Source organism: Elephantulus edwardii, unplaced genomic scaffold (genome assembly GCF_000299155.1).
Source record: "Elephantulus edwardii isolate Elephantulus edwardi_28Jun2011 unplaced genomic scaffold, EleEdw1.0 scaffold00005, whole genome shotgun sequence".
In the NCBI taxonomy this organism is placed as follows: domain Eukaryota; kingdom Metazoa; phylum Chordata; class Mammalia; order Macroscelidea; family Macroscelididae; genus Elephantulus; species Elephantulus edwardii.
Window position 1 is genome coordinate 6381866 of NW_006399755.1, and position 15224 is coordinate 6397089.

Genomic DNA, 15224 nt, shown 5'->3' on the forward strand with positions numbered 1-15224 from the left:
TTACCTTCTTCACTTGTATTTGGTGAAAGATTTTTGTATTACAAGTCAAATAAGTGAGGCTTCATTTAGGAAAACAAAATTATATATACAAAAAATTAAAGTACCTTCTAGTTCTAGCTTGCTAATGTTTCTTCTGCAAAAGTACAAAAATAAATTTATCATGAACTAAGAGGTCAGTGCCACAGCAAAGGTAGAACAGCTGCCATGTTAGGACTTCTGCTTTACCTGACTAACAGGTACCTTTTAGGTGATAATTTTTTCCACTGTCTAGTAAGAGACAGAACTTAAAATGAGTATTTTCTTACAGATTTGATTTGTAAGAAACAAATTTAATTAATTAGAAAACACATGGAAAAGTGTCTGCTGATCTAAAATTCTTAAAATCCACAGAAATTGTGTTGTGGGTTTTTTTAAAATATATTTCACACATGAGGTTTTAATGTTTTTATTTAGGAAAAGATCAAATCTGAAGCTATAATGGCTCGCTCACCCTAAAGCATCCCTTTCAGTCTACGAAAAAAGTTTTCTTTGTCCCTAAAAAATAAACAGCATTTTTATTAAAAGGAAACACAATATGCACTTTAAACTAGCCAATCTGCACCATCATAAAAGCAGCAGAATGTTCTGACCCTTTCCCTTCCCCTTTCTCAAGCATTCAAATCAGAGGGGAAATACTGCAAACTTTTAAGAACCCCACTGGCTGCCCTCAGAGTAACCACTGAACAAGGGCAGTGCAAGGATGAAACTATATATCTATTTCTAGAAGGCAGAAGCTTGGGTGCTCTAAGTTTTACAAGTTAAAGTAGCACAGACAGGCAAAAGCTCACAGTAAATGCACACCAAAACAGGGGCCTTGGTGAAGTCACCTCACTGGGTTACTGCTTTTACAGAGGAGGGGAGACATATCTGAAATGGAGTAGAAAAAAAACTCAAACAAAAATCTAAACTTTTGTCACATTAACAGGAATCTCAAACCTTTTGTATCCCCATGCTCATAGGTAGTTTGGACACACATTGTAACTTGCTTCAGTATTCAGGAATAAGAGTGCTGTTGACAAAGGACGTAAGAATTCTTCATGCTTCTGATATCTCAGATTTGCTGAGTGCGATTGCCAGTTCCAAGTCTTCCTGTTCTTGCTGATTCAGTCGAGCAAGTCTCTGCTCTTCCTCTCTCTCACTTTCCCTCTTGGCCCATTCAATCATATCTTCTTCAGAGGGATACTGCCATTTGAAAGACCAAACAGATGAGTGAATGAAGGAATTAAATAAATAAGAAAACGTTTTTATTTTAACAAAAGGGCAGTAAGGATTTCTCACTATAGTATTATATATCGCTTAGTACATATTTTCCTCAAAAGACATTTAGATTTAACTAGTTATTAAACTGTTGTTTGATTTTAAAAATGAGTGCAGTCTACAAAGTCTATACAAACACTAAAACATCACTTTTAAAAAAGTAGTAGTGCTAAATGTAAATTAGACTGAACTACTAGTAGTAGTTCAACTAGTATAAGTATGAACAGTATTTCTACTTCAACTTTAGTGTCATCTTTTTAAAAAAAATTATTTTACATTGGTTTGCATATAAAACATTACATCATTTTAAACTTAATTCCTTGGGATTATTTTATACCTTGTTTTGGTCCTTAAGGAAAAGAAAACTACAAAGCAAAAAATAATGCTAATTTTTCTACACATAAGAATATAAGATAAGGAAAATGTTGTGATTCGATCTAGATAAAACCTTGTTGCTGGTGGAGTTGATTTGACTGAGGGTATGCAGAACAGAACCACTCTAATGTGCTTCTGAGTCTGTGACCTTTCAGAAGCAGCCAGCGATCTCCAGAGTCCTCTTTGGGTGTGTTCAAACCACTATCTTTCAACTAGCAGTTGAATGCTGAGCCATTTCCATCAACCAAGGATGGTTAAACAAAAACTTAACACTGGCAATTAGGTTAAAAGAAGTATTTTTATCCAACAAAAACAGCAATCTTGGAAAAAGACAGAATATTCTACTTTACTTAAAGCTGTAACATAGAGGAAGAAATGAGCAAAGAAAAAACAGACCCTTAAGAAACCTCAAACAAAAAACCTAAACTGCCAGCCTTTTTGAAATCAATAGCTTTTCATTCTTCATATCACTTATAATTATAGTAAAATACTACTGTTTGACTATTTTGCACATTAATGACATATGGCACTAATGAACATTGAGGTGCCAGGCAAGAGTAATGCTGACTGTGGTGCAGGTAAAGATTAAGTGTCACTTGGCTGGGCCATGGTTCTCCATGATTTGGCAATCATGTAATGCTATAATCATCCTTCATTTTGTGATCTGAAATGAGTATCCTCCGTTCTCGTAATGTCAATTTCCTCCTAAGTTCCTGATCTTTGAACCCTAGCCAATGTTGACAAGTGAGGAGTGGATTTATTTAATACGTTCTATAATTTAAAAAAAGGAAGATTATGGGCTGCTTTATATTGTAGTATATGGAGATTTTAGAACATGAAATAAGCAAATCACTTCAGCTATTGTTCAAGATTCATTCCAAGCCAGTTCTCATTTGCAGAAAAGATATTTATTTTTTACTAAATAAGAGAATTAGTATCTCCTAAGAAGGCCAATTTTCTGCTTTCTGCTTATAATAACTAAAATCTCGTCTAGCAAAAGTTATGTCAACATAAATCTGACACTATATTCTCATATTAAAAATAATGCTTTCTATTCTACTCCTTTAAATTTAGAAGTCATCACTGGAACTCTCCTGTGGTTAAGTTGGAATAAGAAACTGGGAAGCTCAGTCTAATTCTAGCTCCCTTAGGTGCAAGCAGATTTCTTGTCTACCTCCCTTTCTAACTAGAATCTGGTACAAAGATAAAGCAATTAGTTGGCTGATCAAATGCTATAGTGAGGAGGGAATACTGGGCAGAATATGGAGGAGGCTACCTGGTCACTTGACATCCTATTTCAGGAATAATTTAGGGTAGTTGTTAGGTATAGTCAAGTCAGAACCAATTAAAAATTGACCCTTCAACAGGTTTTAGAGGCTGTAAATTGCATGGAAGGATAGTGCCTATATTTTCGTCTCACAGAGAAACTGGTAGATCCAAACTGCATGCTTTAAAGCTCAACTACAACTCCTTACCATTTGGTCAAGTGGTAAGCAGAGGAAAATGCTTTCTTCCCATGAAATAATTGATTCTGACTCATAGCAATATTATGGACAGAGTACAATTGCTCTGTAGAGTTCCAATGTGATAAATATATTCTAAGAATTATAATTAAAAGAAATCCGAATAATGGTGGGAAACATGTCATTATGTTCCTTCAAAATGATGTTTCCATAACCAGTTGCCCCATTTTCTGTGTTCTTTGATTTGCTCATTATGCCATTATCACTTAGAATTCCATTGTTACTAATAGTCTGGCTATTCTAGTCACCACTGAGAGAAGGCAGAGTTAATATGAAAGGTACTAAATTAGAGCCCTGGAATAATGAAAAAGTTTTTTAGATCTTGACAATCATAATTGATAAAATTGATATTTATATTTTTAAAAAGCTACTAAATAAAGAAATCTTACTTTCTATTGAAAGAGGCCCTTGCTCAATCCTCTTTTCTCTAAGTTGCTGATGGTCATCACAGATCATCAAAACTTTAAGCACAAACACACATACACAGCTACAAGACACAAACTTATCATTAATTTGTCCAGGAAGCAAGACAGTGATTGACCCTGTATGGGCCTATTACATCACCACCTTATATTGCCCTTCAAGGCTAAGAGAAGGGTTCTCAAAATAACTTGTATAAAGAACAAGAACTAGGAAAACTAAGATTATTTTTGCAAAGAACACTTTTAGGACCATCAAAACAAATCAAACAGGTTTTGCTTGCTTGGGGGAAGAATGAAAGATCATTTTTAGGATACTGGTAAATTTAGTTGAAATAATGCAAATTTGGCAGACTCCAAGGTAATCCTTGAAAACTTCAAATTCTAAATGGAAATATTTTCCCCCAAACAGCCCGTTTACAGTACTTACAGCACTGAAGTTAGCAAAATTGCTTGGGTCAGCCTCTTTACTGGCAGTGGTAGTAGTAGAAGTAGTGAATGGATCGCAAAACATATCAGGATCTTTTTCTTTGGGACTATCATTGCCTGGGAAAGGCTGAAATGGATCTTTCAGTTTAAAGGGATCAGAAGAATCCAATTTGTTGATGGGTCTTTTTCCTGGATCAAAATCATTATAATTAACTCAACCAGCAAATACGGCAAACATCAACATACAAGAACATGAACAAGGGAGTATTAAAAACTGACAGTATGGGTACAAGGTGAATGTCTATAATATAAATTAAATGGTCACACCAAGAGTTTTTCTGTACATAACCACTCAAAACCCAAAATGTAATAATTTGTAGCTAAATGGGGGTAGGACTGTGGGATGGGAAGCAAATAATAAAGGAGAGTGAGTGCATCAGAAATTATATTTGTGTTCAGAGGTTAAAACTCCACTCCAAATCCCCAAAGAAGTATGCCCACAAAAGGAAAGGATAAAAGGAGAGGAGAATGACAAATAATAAAGGGAACACTCTCTGGTATTAGAACCTCATTGCTAATTATTCCACTATAGTGGCCGTATGTGCAAATGACCTTTAAAAAATGCCAAAATGATTTTATTTTCTCTGGATTCATACACGATACCTGAGACAACGAAACAGAAATGATGTTGGCACTATCCCACCCACTTTTTGCAATCACAATATTTCAAACAATAGAATAAAGAGAATGTTTTGAAGCCTCAAAGTTTTAGTGGTTGCTGATAAACATTTACAAAATAACAGCAAAGCATTCTGTTTCACTCAATAACTCATCATCATTTTCAAACAAGTTCTCTAATTTTAAAGCCTTCTTTAAAATTAGTATTTCTTAAAGAATACACACTAAATATTAAATATGTATTTTTAATACATATTTTTCCTAAATGCATTAAAAACTTGCAAGAGTAACGATAACAGGGCAAACATAAATGTATAAGAACATGAACTGGGGAGTATTAAAGAACTAGGAGTGTGGGGATGGAGTTGTGTGCCAGAAACACATCTCAATATTGCTTTAAATCACTGGAACTGCTACAAAAGACACTCATCTCTCCTTTCAAAAATCCTGTGAAGGTAGATAAAATGACTGTCACCATTTAACAGTTCAGGCAAGTATATAAAATTATACACTAAAGACCACAGGAGAGCCATGATTAGGACTCCCAGAGCAATGTCCTTTCCAATAAATAATCAGTAACCTGATAGTGTCAATCGATAAATGAGTGTTACCCATTGTACAAGGAATTCTTTATGTTGAAGAGAAAAAATCTGTTCAAGCAATACCATAGATGGTCTATAAACCTTCACACAAATCATAATAAAAATAATAAATAAATGAAAGAATGAATGAATGAAATGAAATGAAATGCCATGATGGGTTATTATGAAAAGGAAGAATAATAATCTCCAACTATTAGGGAAAAAATTTCAACAAGGAATGATATATGACAAACAATAATGTAGCACACAGCAGCACCATAACTACTCAAGCGATAACCTTTTTAGCCACTTTTCTTTTTTTAAAAAATTTATTTTTTAGCCACTTTTATAAACTTTAATATCTTCATTAAAAATAAAACAAAACAAAATTTTTTATATATGGGGGGAGAAATCCAAAGCTCCTAAAAATTGTTCCTGAAAAAAACATAATCAAAATTATAGTTTTTTTCCTAAACAAGGTAATTTAAGCTTTTCTTTAGAAAAAAAATAGTATTTTAAACTACTCTGAGTCTGGATCTCTAAATTCAGTCCTACATTACAGTAAAATACTGAGGTAGGACTTTACAACTGGCAAGAAAAGAAGAGGTCTTTGCATCAATGTTCTCTTGGAAAAAGAAATGAAAATCGAACTGTAGGAAACTGGTGTTCAAATGATGATCAATAAACTTTGAAAAAGTAGATCTCCTCTACACTTCATTTTTTCCCAATTGTTCTCTCTGTAAAATGATTTAAGAAAAACAATTAACTGGTACCAGAAAGGCCATTGATGAATTATATAAACTAATACCTAACACTGGACTTCTGTCATGTTTTCTAACTTAATATTTAAGGCCCTTTACATAATATATAAGTATACAAGATCTATAAAGCATTCTTTAGAAAGAGAAAAGACATCTGGTTGATTCAGAAAAGGTACCAACTCTCATACCAGGTGGGGGTGGGCAAGGTCTTGTTGGAGTTCCGATCTTTGGTGGCAAGGCTGGGGGTACATCTTCACTTTTGACTGATGTTTCCTCAAACACATTCTTTGTAGTGACCACATTAGTAGCAGAACTTGATGTGGCAGAACTAAATGGATCCTCACTGTTGACCTTTGTATGGAAAAAAAAGAGTTTAGGTATTGTTATACATATATGATAGCAAGCAAACAATGCATGACCAGGTGGCATTTGGAAGAATGATGGTAAATAAAACTTTATTTAATTTCTGAAAGCATTAGCATTTATTTAACTTTTGAAACCAGACAGACTTTACTTTTTGCATTGAAGGACAAAAAAGAGAAATCAAAAAAGAAAATATTCTAGGTTAGTAACCAAAACCTCTATTTGCCATCAAGTTGATTCCAATTCATACAACCGTCTATTGAATTTCCAAGGTGAATCTTTACAGGAGACTGCCCATCTTCCTCCTGAGTAGGACTTGGTGAATTCTAACTGCCAATTTTTCAGTTAGCAGACTGAAATGCTGTGTATTATACCAGCAGGGCTTCTTTGTACATGAATAGTTCTATCAAATCACTACTTATTAAGAGCAATAAATGATATCAAAACAAGCTAATTCTAAATATTTGTCAAACTTAGGAAATATTAAATACAAAACCATCTGAAGCTCATTTTTTAATTGAAATTTTAATAAGCATTTATAGAGACTTTGGATTTCCATTCATTCCTAGTTACACTTTTACTCCCTGCCCACCCCATCCCCTCAGTTGGTTTTTTCTTCGTAAAGTAAAAAAAAAAAACACCAAAAACCTTTCATTATTATATAATTCTCTCCAAGTCTACTCCCCCATGAAGCTCTCATTCTTGACTCTTGCCATGAAAATAATTCCTAATCATATATTCCTTTCAAACAGTTCTCCCCTTCATATATTTCAATGCAGTATTATTTTTCCCCTCTTTTCTTAGATTCCCCCCGAGCCCGATGTCAAACCTTTTTTATAACAGTGGCATTCTGCAGTATTTGTCCCTTTGTGACTGAGATATTTCACTCAGCATACTGTCCTCCAGGGTCACCCATTTTGTATCATAATTCATGAGTTCCTATACCATTATGTGAAAATACCACAACTTCTTTATCCATTTGTTTGTTGATGGGCACTTGGGTAGTTTCCCAACTTTTTGCTATTGTGAACAAAGCAGCAATAAACATGGGTGTGTACAGATCTGCTGGGGTGGAAGTTCTGGGTTCTCTAGGGTATATTCCCAGTAGTGCAATTGCTGGGTCAAATGGTATTTCTATTTCCAACTTTTGGAGAAAGCGTCACTCTGCCCTCCATAGTGGCTGCACCATTTAACACTCCCATCAACAGTGAATAAGGGTTCAAATTTTTCCAAAACCTTGCCAGCATCTGTTGTTTGCTGGTCTGTTGAATTTTGCTATTCTTACTGGGGTAAGATGATTATCTCATAGTTGTTTTGATTTGTATCTCTCTAAGAGCTAGGGATTTTGAACATTTCTTCACTTGTTTGCTTGCCATCTGAATGAAGTGTCTGTTCATATCCTGTGCCCATTTTTCAAATGGGTTGTTTACAATTTTCTTGTTACTGTGCTTGAGTATTCTGTAAATTCTAGATGTAAATCCCTTATCAGACATGTCATTACCAAGTATTTTTTCCTAGTCTGTGGCTTCCCTTTTTACCCTGTTGGAGAAAGTTTTGGATGCGCATGAGGGTTTTATTCTTAGAAGGTCCCATTCATCTATTTTATCTTCTCTTGGTTGTAGATTTTTCAGGATGCTTGGAAGATGTTAATGCTGTGGACTAGGGCTTCTAAAGTTCTTCCAAGCTTTTCTGTAATGAAGTTTATAGCCCTTGGTTTTAGTCCTATGTCCTTGATCCACTTTGAGTTGGTTTTTGTGTATGGAATGAGGTGTGGATCTTGTATGAGTTTTCTGCAGATAGTTTTCCAACTGAAGCTCATTGTAAAGGGAATGTACACCTTCCCTCAACTTAATACCTGATTCAAACGCTAAAGAAAAAAATGTTGATCTCATATATCCCAATGCACTTGAATGTAGAAGATTTGATACTAATGCAAGAGAAAATGGCATTTTGAAAAAAATCATAAAGACAATTTGAAAATGAACTTTTCAAAAATGAAATGACCCTACAGAATGACATTCTTAGCATAGATTAATGAAAGACGAACGTTTCCAACATTAATCAGACAATGATTTAAAATCTATTTAGACCAGCTTTTCAAAAAAATGGCACTACTGGACATTTTGTGTTGTTTTTAATTCTCTGCTAGAGGAAGGATGTTGCTGTCCTGTGCATGGTGGAACCATCCCTCAAGGTGTGACAACCTAAAAGGTCTCCCTCCAGTCATTGACAAATTGGTGGGTGGGTGGGGACGGCAAAAATCACTCCTGTTTGAAAACTAATGACACAATAAATTTGACATACATCCGAATCCTCACTTGATCTGAATCAATCAGAGAGCTACACTGGAAAGTGGTAGACAGAAGTGTTGGATTATGTATGTTTATCTTAATATTGACCCAGAAATTAAATGTGATTTAACTGGGAGAAACATGTAGGAAAAAAACAGAAAACTCTTAATACGATAAAGCACTAAATTAGATAAGTAAATGTGTTAACAGAAAATTAGAAATTATGAATATCTTTACTATAGTCAAGTACAGAAATGTCTAAATTAATGACATTTATTCTTTTTCAATGTACAATCATCATTTGCTGTGGCTTATTGAAATCAAGCGGCAATATTTCTGAGAGGATTATGTAATTTTAAAAAGAAATTGCTCATTTTGCAGAAACACAGTATATATTTCATCCTAGTAATCATTGCAGGTTACCTTTGACAATGTGCTGAAGTCAGCAAATCCATCTCCAAATGATTCATTTCCAAAAACAGAAGCAAAGGGATCTGTGGCTAAAATAAAGAAAATCAATGCAAGAGTCCAAAAACATCACATCTCATGCTTCACAGAGAGAAAAATATCTAATCCCACATATTAATTCCTAAATTTAAGACTAAAGTTCACAGTAGAGTACACATAGAAAATCATGATATATATTTCTTTGTATAAATCAATTATGAATGATTTAAGGTCAAACCTATTGTTGTTAAATGCCATTGAGTCGACTACAACTCAAAGTGAACCTATGAATAACAAATCCAAACTTTGCTCTATCCTGTGCCATCCACATCATCTCTGATATAGATGAACCCACTGTTACAGTCACTGTGTCAATTCATCTCAATGAGGGTCATCCTTTCCTTTGCTGACCCTCTACTTTCTAAACACGATGCCCTGTAAGATCAAACACAGGTGAACTGTTACAGGCTTTGGGATATGAATAAAATAATTTATCTCCTAGGCCAGGAGCTGACTGTCGAACAGACCATCAACTACTCATATGCAACTTCAAGCTGAAGCTGAGGAAAATAAAACCAAATCCACGGGAACCAAAATATGACTTTGAGTCTATCCCACCTGAATTTCAGAACCATCTCAGGAACAGGTTTGAGGCCTTCAACACTAATGAGCAAAGACCAGATGAGTTGTGGGAGGATATCAAAGGTATCACCCAGGAAGAGTGCAAACGGTTATTACAAAGACAGAAGAGGAAGAGAAGACCAAAATGGATGTCAGAAGAAACTCTGAAGATTGCACTGGAGCACAGAGAAGCCAAAGCACAAGGAAGAACTCAAGATACTAAAGAGTTGAACAGAAGATTTCAAAAGGCAGCATAGGATGACAAAGTAAAATATTACAATGAAATGTGCAAGGAGTTGTTGGAGTCAGAAAATCAAAAGGGCCAAACTCGCTCAGCATTTCTTAAGCTCAAGGAACTGAAGAACAAATTCAAACCTCGAGTTGCTATAATCAAGGTGCTTTAGGCAGAATATTAAATGATCCAGGAAGTAGTAAAAGAAGATGGAAGGAATATACTGAGTCATTATATAGAAAGGAATTGGCAGATACAGAGGAAATTAAAGAAACAACATATGAGCAAAAGCCTATGGTGATGAAGGAAGAAGTTCAAGCTGCTTTGAAAGAAATAACAAAAAATAAGGCCCCAGGAATAGATGTTATACCAATTGACATATTTCAGCTAACAGGTGTTGCCCTTGACGTGCTCACCAAGTTGTGCCAAGAAATCTGGAGAAGAACCACATGGCCAACTGACTGGAAGAGATATTTGTTCCTATCCCAAAGAACCGTGACCCAACAGAGTGTGGAAACTATTCAACAGTATCATTAATTTCACATGCAAGCAAGATTCTACTGAAGATTATCCAAAAGCACATCAGCAGAGAACTGCCAGAAGTTCAGGCTGGGTTTAGAAGGGGTCATGGTACTAGGGATATTGTAGCTGATGTTAGATGGCTCTTAGCTGAAAGCAGGGAATACCAGAGGAATATCTATCTGTGTTTCATTGACTATGCAAAGGCGTTTGACTGTGTGGATCATAACAAACTGTGGCTGACTCTGAGGAGAATGGGAATCCCAGAACACTTGATCATGCTAATGAGAAATCTATACTTGAACCAAGAGGCAGTCATCAGAACAGAGCAAGGAAACACTGCATGTTTCAAAATTAGGAAGGGCGTACGCCAAGGATGTGTCCTGTCTCCATACCCTTTCAACCTGTATGCAGAACCAATTATCTGGGAGGCTGGGCTCATGCAGAACAAATTATCTGGGAGGCTGGGCTCTATGAGGAGAAATGTGGGATCAAGATTGGTGGAAGAGCAACAATCTGCGATATGCAGATGACACAATCCTGCTTGCTGAAACTGAGGAGGACCTGAAGTGCTTGCTGCAGAGGGTCAAGGACTGCAGCCTCCAGTATGGATTGAGACTCAATGTCAAGAAAACAAAGATTCTCACCACTGGGCCAACTGGAAGCATCAGGATGGATGGTGAAGAGATTGAGATTGTTCACAGCTTTAGTTTGCGTGGCTTCATAGTCAACACTCTTGGCACCAGTAGCCACGAAATTAAAAGGTGTATTGCCATGGGAAAGTCTGCTGTTAGAGACCGCTCCAGAGTACTGAAGAGCAATGGTGTCTCTCTGGAGACTAAGGTGCATCTGATACAGGCCATGGTCTTTGCGAACACTTGTTATGCATCAGAGAGTTGGACAATGACCACAGAGGATAGAAGGAGAATTGATAACTTTGAGTTGTGGTGCTGGAGAAGAGTCTTGAGGGTACCATGGACTGCTAGGAAAACAAACAGATTTGCCCTAGAAAGGGTTAAACCGGGCGGCTCCTTGGAGGCAAGGATTCTGATGCTCCGTCTAACGTACTTTGGGCATGTTGTAATGAGGGAGAGGTCCTTGGAGAGGGACATCATGCTTGGCAGGGTGGAGGGACAGCGCAGGAGGGGAAGGCGCTCTGTGAGGTGGATTGATTCAGTGACTGGGGCAATCGGGATGGGTGTATCGGAGATGCTGCAACTGGCACAGGACAGAGCGGAGTTTAGGGCTGTTGTACATAGGGTCGCTATGAGTCGCAAGCAACTCGACGGCACCTAACAAGAACAAGAACAACAACAACAACAACAACAACAACGTAAAAGACATGAAGTGGAAAAAGTTAGACATCATTCATCCCATATCGCACATTCAACCTTTTCAAAAGAATGCCCATTTCTTTAAAAGCGTGGAATATTCCAAGTGTTTGCAATTCTCACAGGAGGAGATAATTTCTTCCTTGCACTGACTTATTCTAGTTTGATTTATGGTTATCTGTGACTCATGTATCACCCTTATTAGACTGCCTAGGCCTTAAGAACAGGGGACAAGGTTTATTCGCTGAAGAAATAGTTAATGAACTATTTATTTATGACCATTCTCTAAGTTCAAGAAAACAAGTGTTAATCCTTGAAAAATTCAGTCTAATGAGAAACATGTAAACAAACAATAACATAGTCTGATAAGTGCTATTTAAGGATGTAGGGGAGAAAAAACCCCTGTACTGGGAGTCATTATTGGGGAAAATTCAGAAAATGTATCAAAAAGTCATTCTATTTGAGTTAGATTCTTTGAAATAACTCTCCCATCCAGGACCTAGTATCATCAAGTGGATTCAAACATAAGGGACCTTATATGACAGAGCAGAATTGTTCCATGTAGTTTCTAAAGCTGTATATCTGTATGGAAGCAAACTGTCTCATCTTTCTCCAGTGGAACAGCTAGTGGATTTGAACTATCAACCTTGAAATTAATATGCAAGCATTTTAACCATTATGCTGTCAGGGTTCATATAAAACTTTAGAATACAAAATAAGGCTTACTGGATGGTAAAGTTGAGCAGTTTGAAATCACCTAGAGGCACCTGGGAAAACTGGCTTAACCATCTGCTTCTAGAACGTCAGACCCTTGAGAACTCTATAAAGCAGTTCTACTTTGAACACAGGGTCATGAATCAGAACTGACTCAAAGGCAACTAACTACTATAACATATTAGCATATAAAAAGTGATAAAATTCCTAGTATTCAAGAGGGGAAGATGAGAGAGGAAGAAGTAGATAACTAAAGCATTTCCTGTTTTAAGTTTCTGCTGTTCTTTAGGCAAGCACATGAGAGCTTACTATTTGTGGTAATGGGGGGAAGGGTTATAAAGGCAAATGAGACAAAGTCCCTGGTCTCGTAGAGCTTTGGTTCCAGTGAGAAAAAAAGAGACAAACAAGAAAGTATAAGATATAAATATGACCCAGAGGAATGTGACTGAGCTGTCTGTAGGAATACCTAGGAGAAGAATTTCTTGACTAGAGGAAGAATCCCTAAGATGGGCATGAGCTAGCCATACTTAGTAGTATTGAGATCAGGTGCACAGGGGTGTGTTTATAAACAGTGAACCTTGGAATATTTACAGGTGTCTGGGTATTGATCCTCTTACTCCCAGTAAGGTGGGATAGGAATGAGGTACAAACATCTTCATTTTTTTTAATATGTGTGCCAGAAATAGAAAAGGTTTGGAAAATGTGAGGTTGCCCATGGAAAGATTAAACATAGTTCTTAGAAAATTGAGAAGCTGTTTTTGCTTCGACAGCACATACACGAAAATGGGAAGAATACAAGATTAGCATGGCCCCTGCTCAAGGATGACATGCAAATTTGTGAAGCGTTCCATATTTTTTGAAAAGAAAAAATAAAAGAAAATTAAGATGCCAACAGAAAGATAAAAGCAAAGGAGTGATATGATTATACTTGTTTTGTTCATTACCATCTGACTGTTGTGTGGCTCATTAATTGTAATGGAACAAAAGAAAGTGAGACACTAGTTGGGAGGCTATTATAATAGGTCAAAAGACAGAGGACAGTGACATAAGCGAGGGTGGCAGTTATGAAGAAGGAAAGAGGTAGATTAACGACACATTTTAAAGGTAATTTCAGAAGGAAAGAAGGATCAAAGATGATTTCTTAAGTGTTCAGTTTGAGCAAAGGGACAGATTGTAGAATAGATTAAAACATACGTGGAGGGAAAGGCAAGCGCTCTATTTTGGACATGTCAAGTTTGAGATGCTTATCAGATGTCTGAGCAGAGATATTTTGGCAGGTTGGTATGAGTCTGTAGGAAAGAAGTCAAAGTATAAAAAGGAAAATGGAATTATCTTTAACATACAGGGAGCTACTGACCCAAAGGCTTGAATCTACCAGCTGCTCCACAAGAGAAAAAAAATGGGCAATCTCTCATGTGATTTACAGCCTGAGAACCTGCTAAAGGGTCAGTTACGAGTTGGTTTTGACTTAATAGCACATAACAACAACAACTTTATCATATATTATTTAAAGCCATTCAAGTGAATGAAGACAACACTGGAAGCTGTTGGGACAGTCCATCTGTAGGGTACTGTGTTACTAACTTAAAGGCTGTGTTTCCAGCAGTTCAAATCCACCAGCTGCTCTGAGGGTGAAAGATGGGGAGTTTCCTCTCATTAAGATTTACAGCCTTAGAAATCTGACAAGTCACTTTGAGCTGAAATGAATTCATTAGCATAAAGTCTGAGTTGGTTGGTTGGATTTTTTAAAGTCATATCCCTAGTTATTTAGCTCTCAAAACACTCATGGATACAGAGATCCAAGATGGCGGCAGAGGCAGAGACAGCGAACCACTTAAAGCAGGGCCATTATGGCCTTCCACAGACTTGGGCTTATTAATAATTGAACACTTAAACAGTTGATGACTGGACCTCAGTGAAGATCGAGGCTCAACAACAGGAATTCAAGGATTCCCAAGGAGAAATGGGTGAGTCTCGTGGCTCCCAACGTCCCTCTGCAGAGCCCGCACCAAGCCGCACAGCCGCTGCAGCTCCATGAGGCTTCCATAGCCTGAACGAATGGATTCCCTCACCCAGGATGGATGCTGGGCACCGGCCCTCCTCAAGACTGGTACAGCGAAGCCACCACAATGCCGCAAGGTGGACTTGTACTGGAGAGAATTCTTGGAGCCAGGACAGCGGCTGTGGGGGAAGTGGGTGACTGCTGGCCACCCGCACAAGAGGGGCTGCGCGCACACCGAGCGCCCATGCGGTGGGGTGGGGTGGCGCGCCCCCAGCAGCCACTCACGTGGGGGGGGGCGGGCTCACGCGGAGGGGGGGGCCACGCGCCTTCTGCTGGCCTCCCGCACTGGGGGGGGTGCGCACCCTGCTGGCCACCTGCATAGGAGGTGGGGGATGGGATGCACGCCCACCATCTGCAGGTCTGGGTTTCCTTGGACAGGCCAAAGAAGACGATTACCTATAGAATGGATTGCTGAAAGTCACTGTGAGTCTGATGACCCTAACAGTGGCAGCATGCACAAGAGGACCAACATCCTAAATGCACCACCACATATTTTGTTCTGTTGAATGCTTCTGCCAAAAGATGGTTAGACCTGGGGGGAGTCTGTTCACAATTCTCAGGTTCCCTTTATCATATATAAAG

At 37.6% G+C, this 15224-nt stretch overlaps 1 protein-coding gene across 1 annotated transcript in view; it reads right to left on the bottom strand.

The window, feature by feature from the left end:
- Window positions 1-1025: 1025 nt before the first annotated feature.
- The window catches only part of EPS15 (epidermal growth factor receptor pathway substrate 15), a 193335-nt gene continuing 179136 nt past the window's right edge, over window positions 1026-15224 (bottom strand). The window contains exons 22-25 of the mRNA XM_006879667.1: window positions 9140-9216; window positions 6251-6413; window positions 4044-4231; window positions 1026-1221 (exon numbers count right to left, since the gene is read on the bottom strand). Of these exons, the coding sequence (XP_006879729.1) occupies window positions 1075-1221; window positions 4044-4231; window positions 6251-6413; window positions 9140-9216 (575 nt within the window). The 3' untranslated portion in view covers window positions 1026-1074. The remainder of the gene's footprint in view (window positions 1222-4043; window positions 4232-6250; window positions 6414-9139; window positions 9217-15224) is intronic.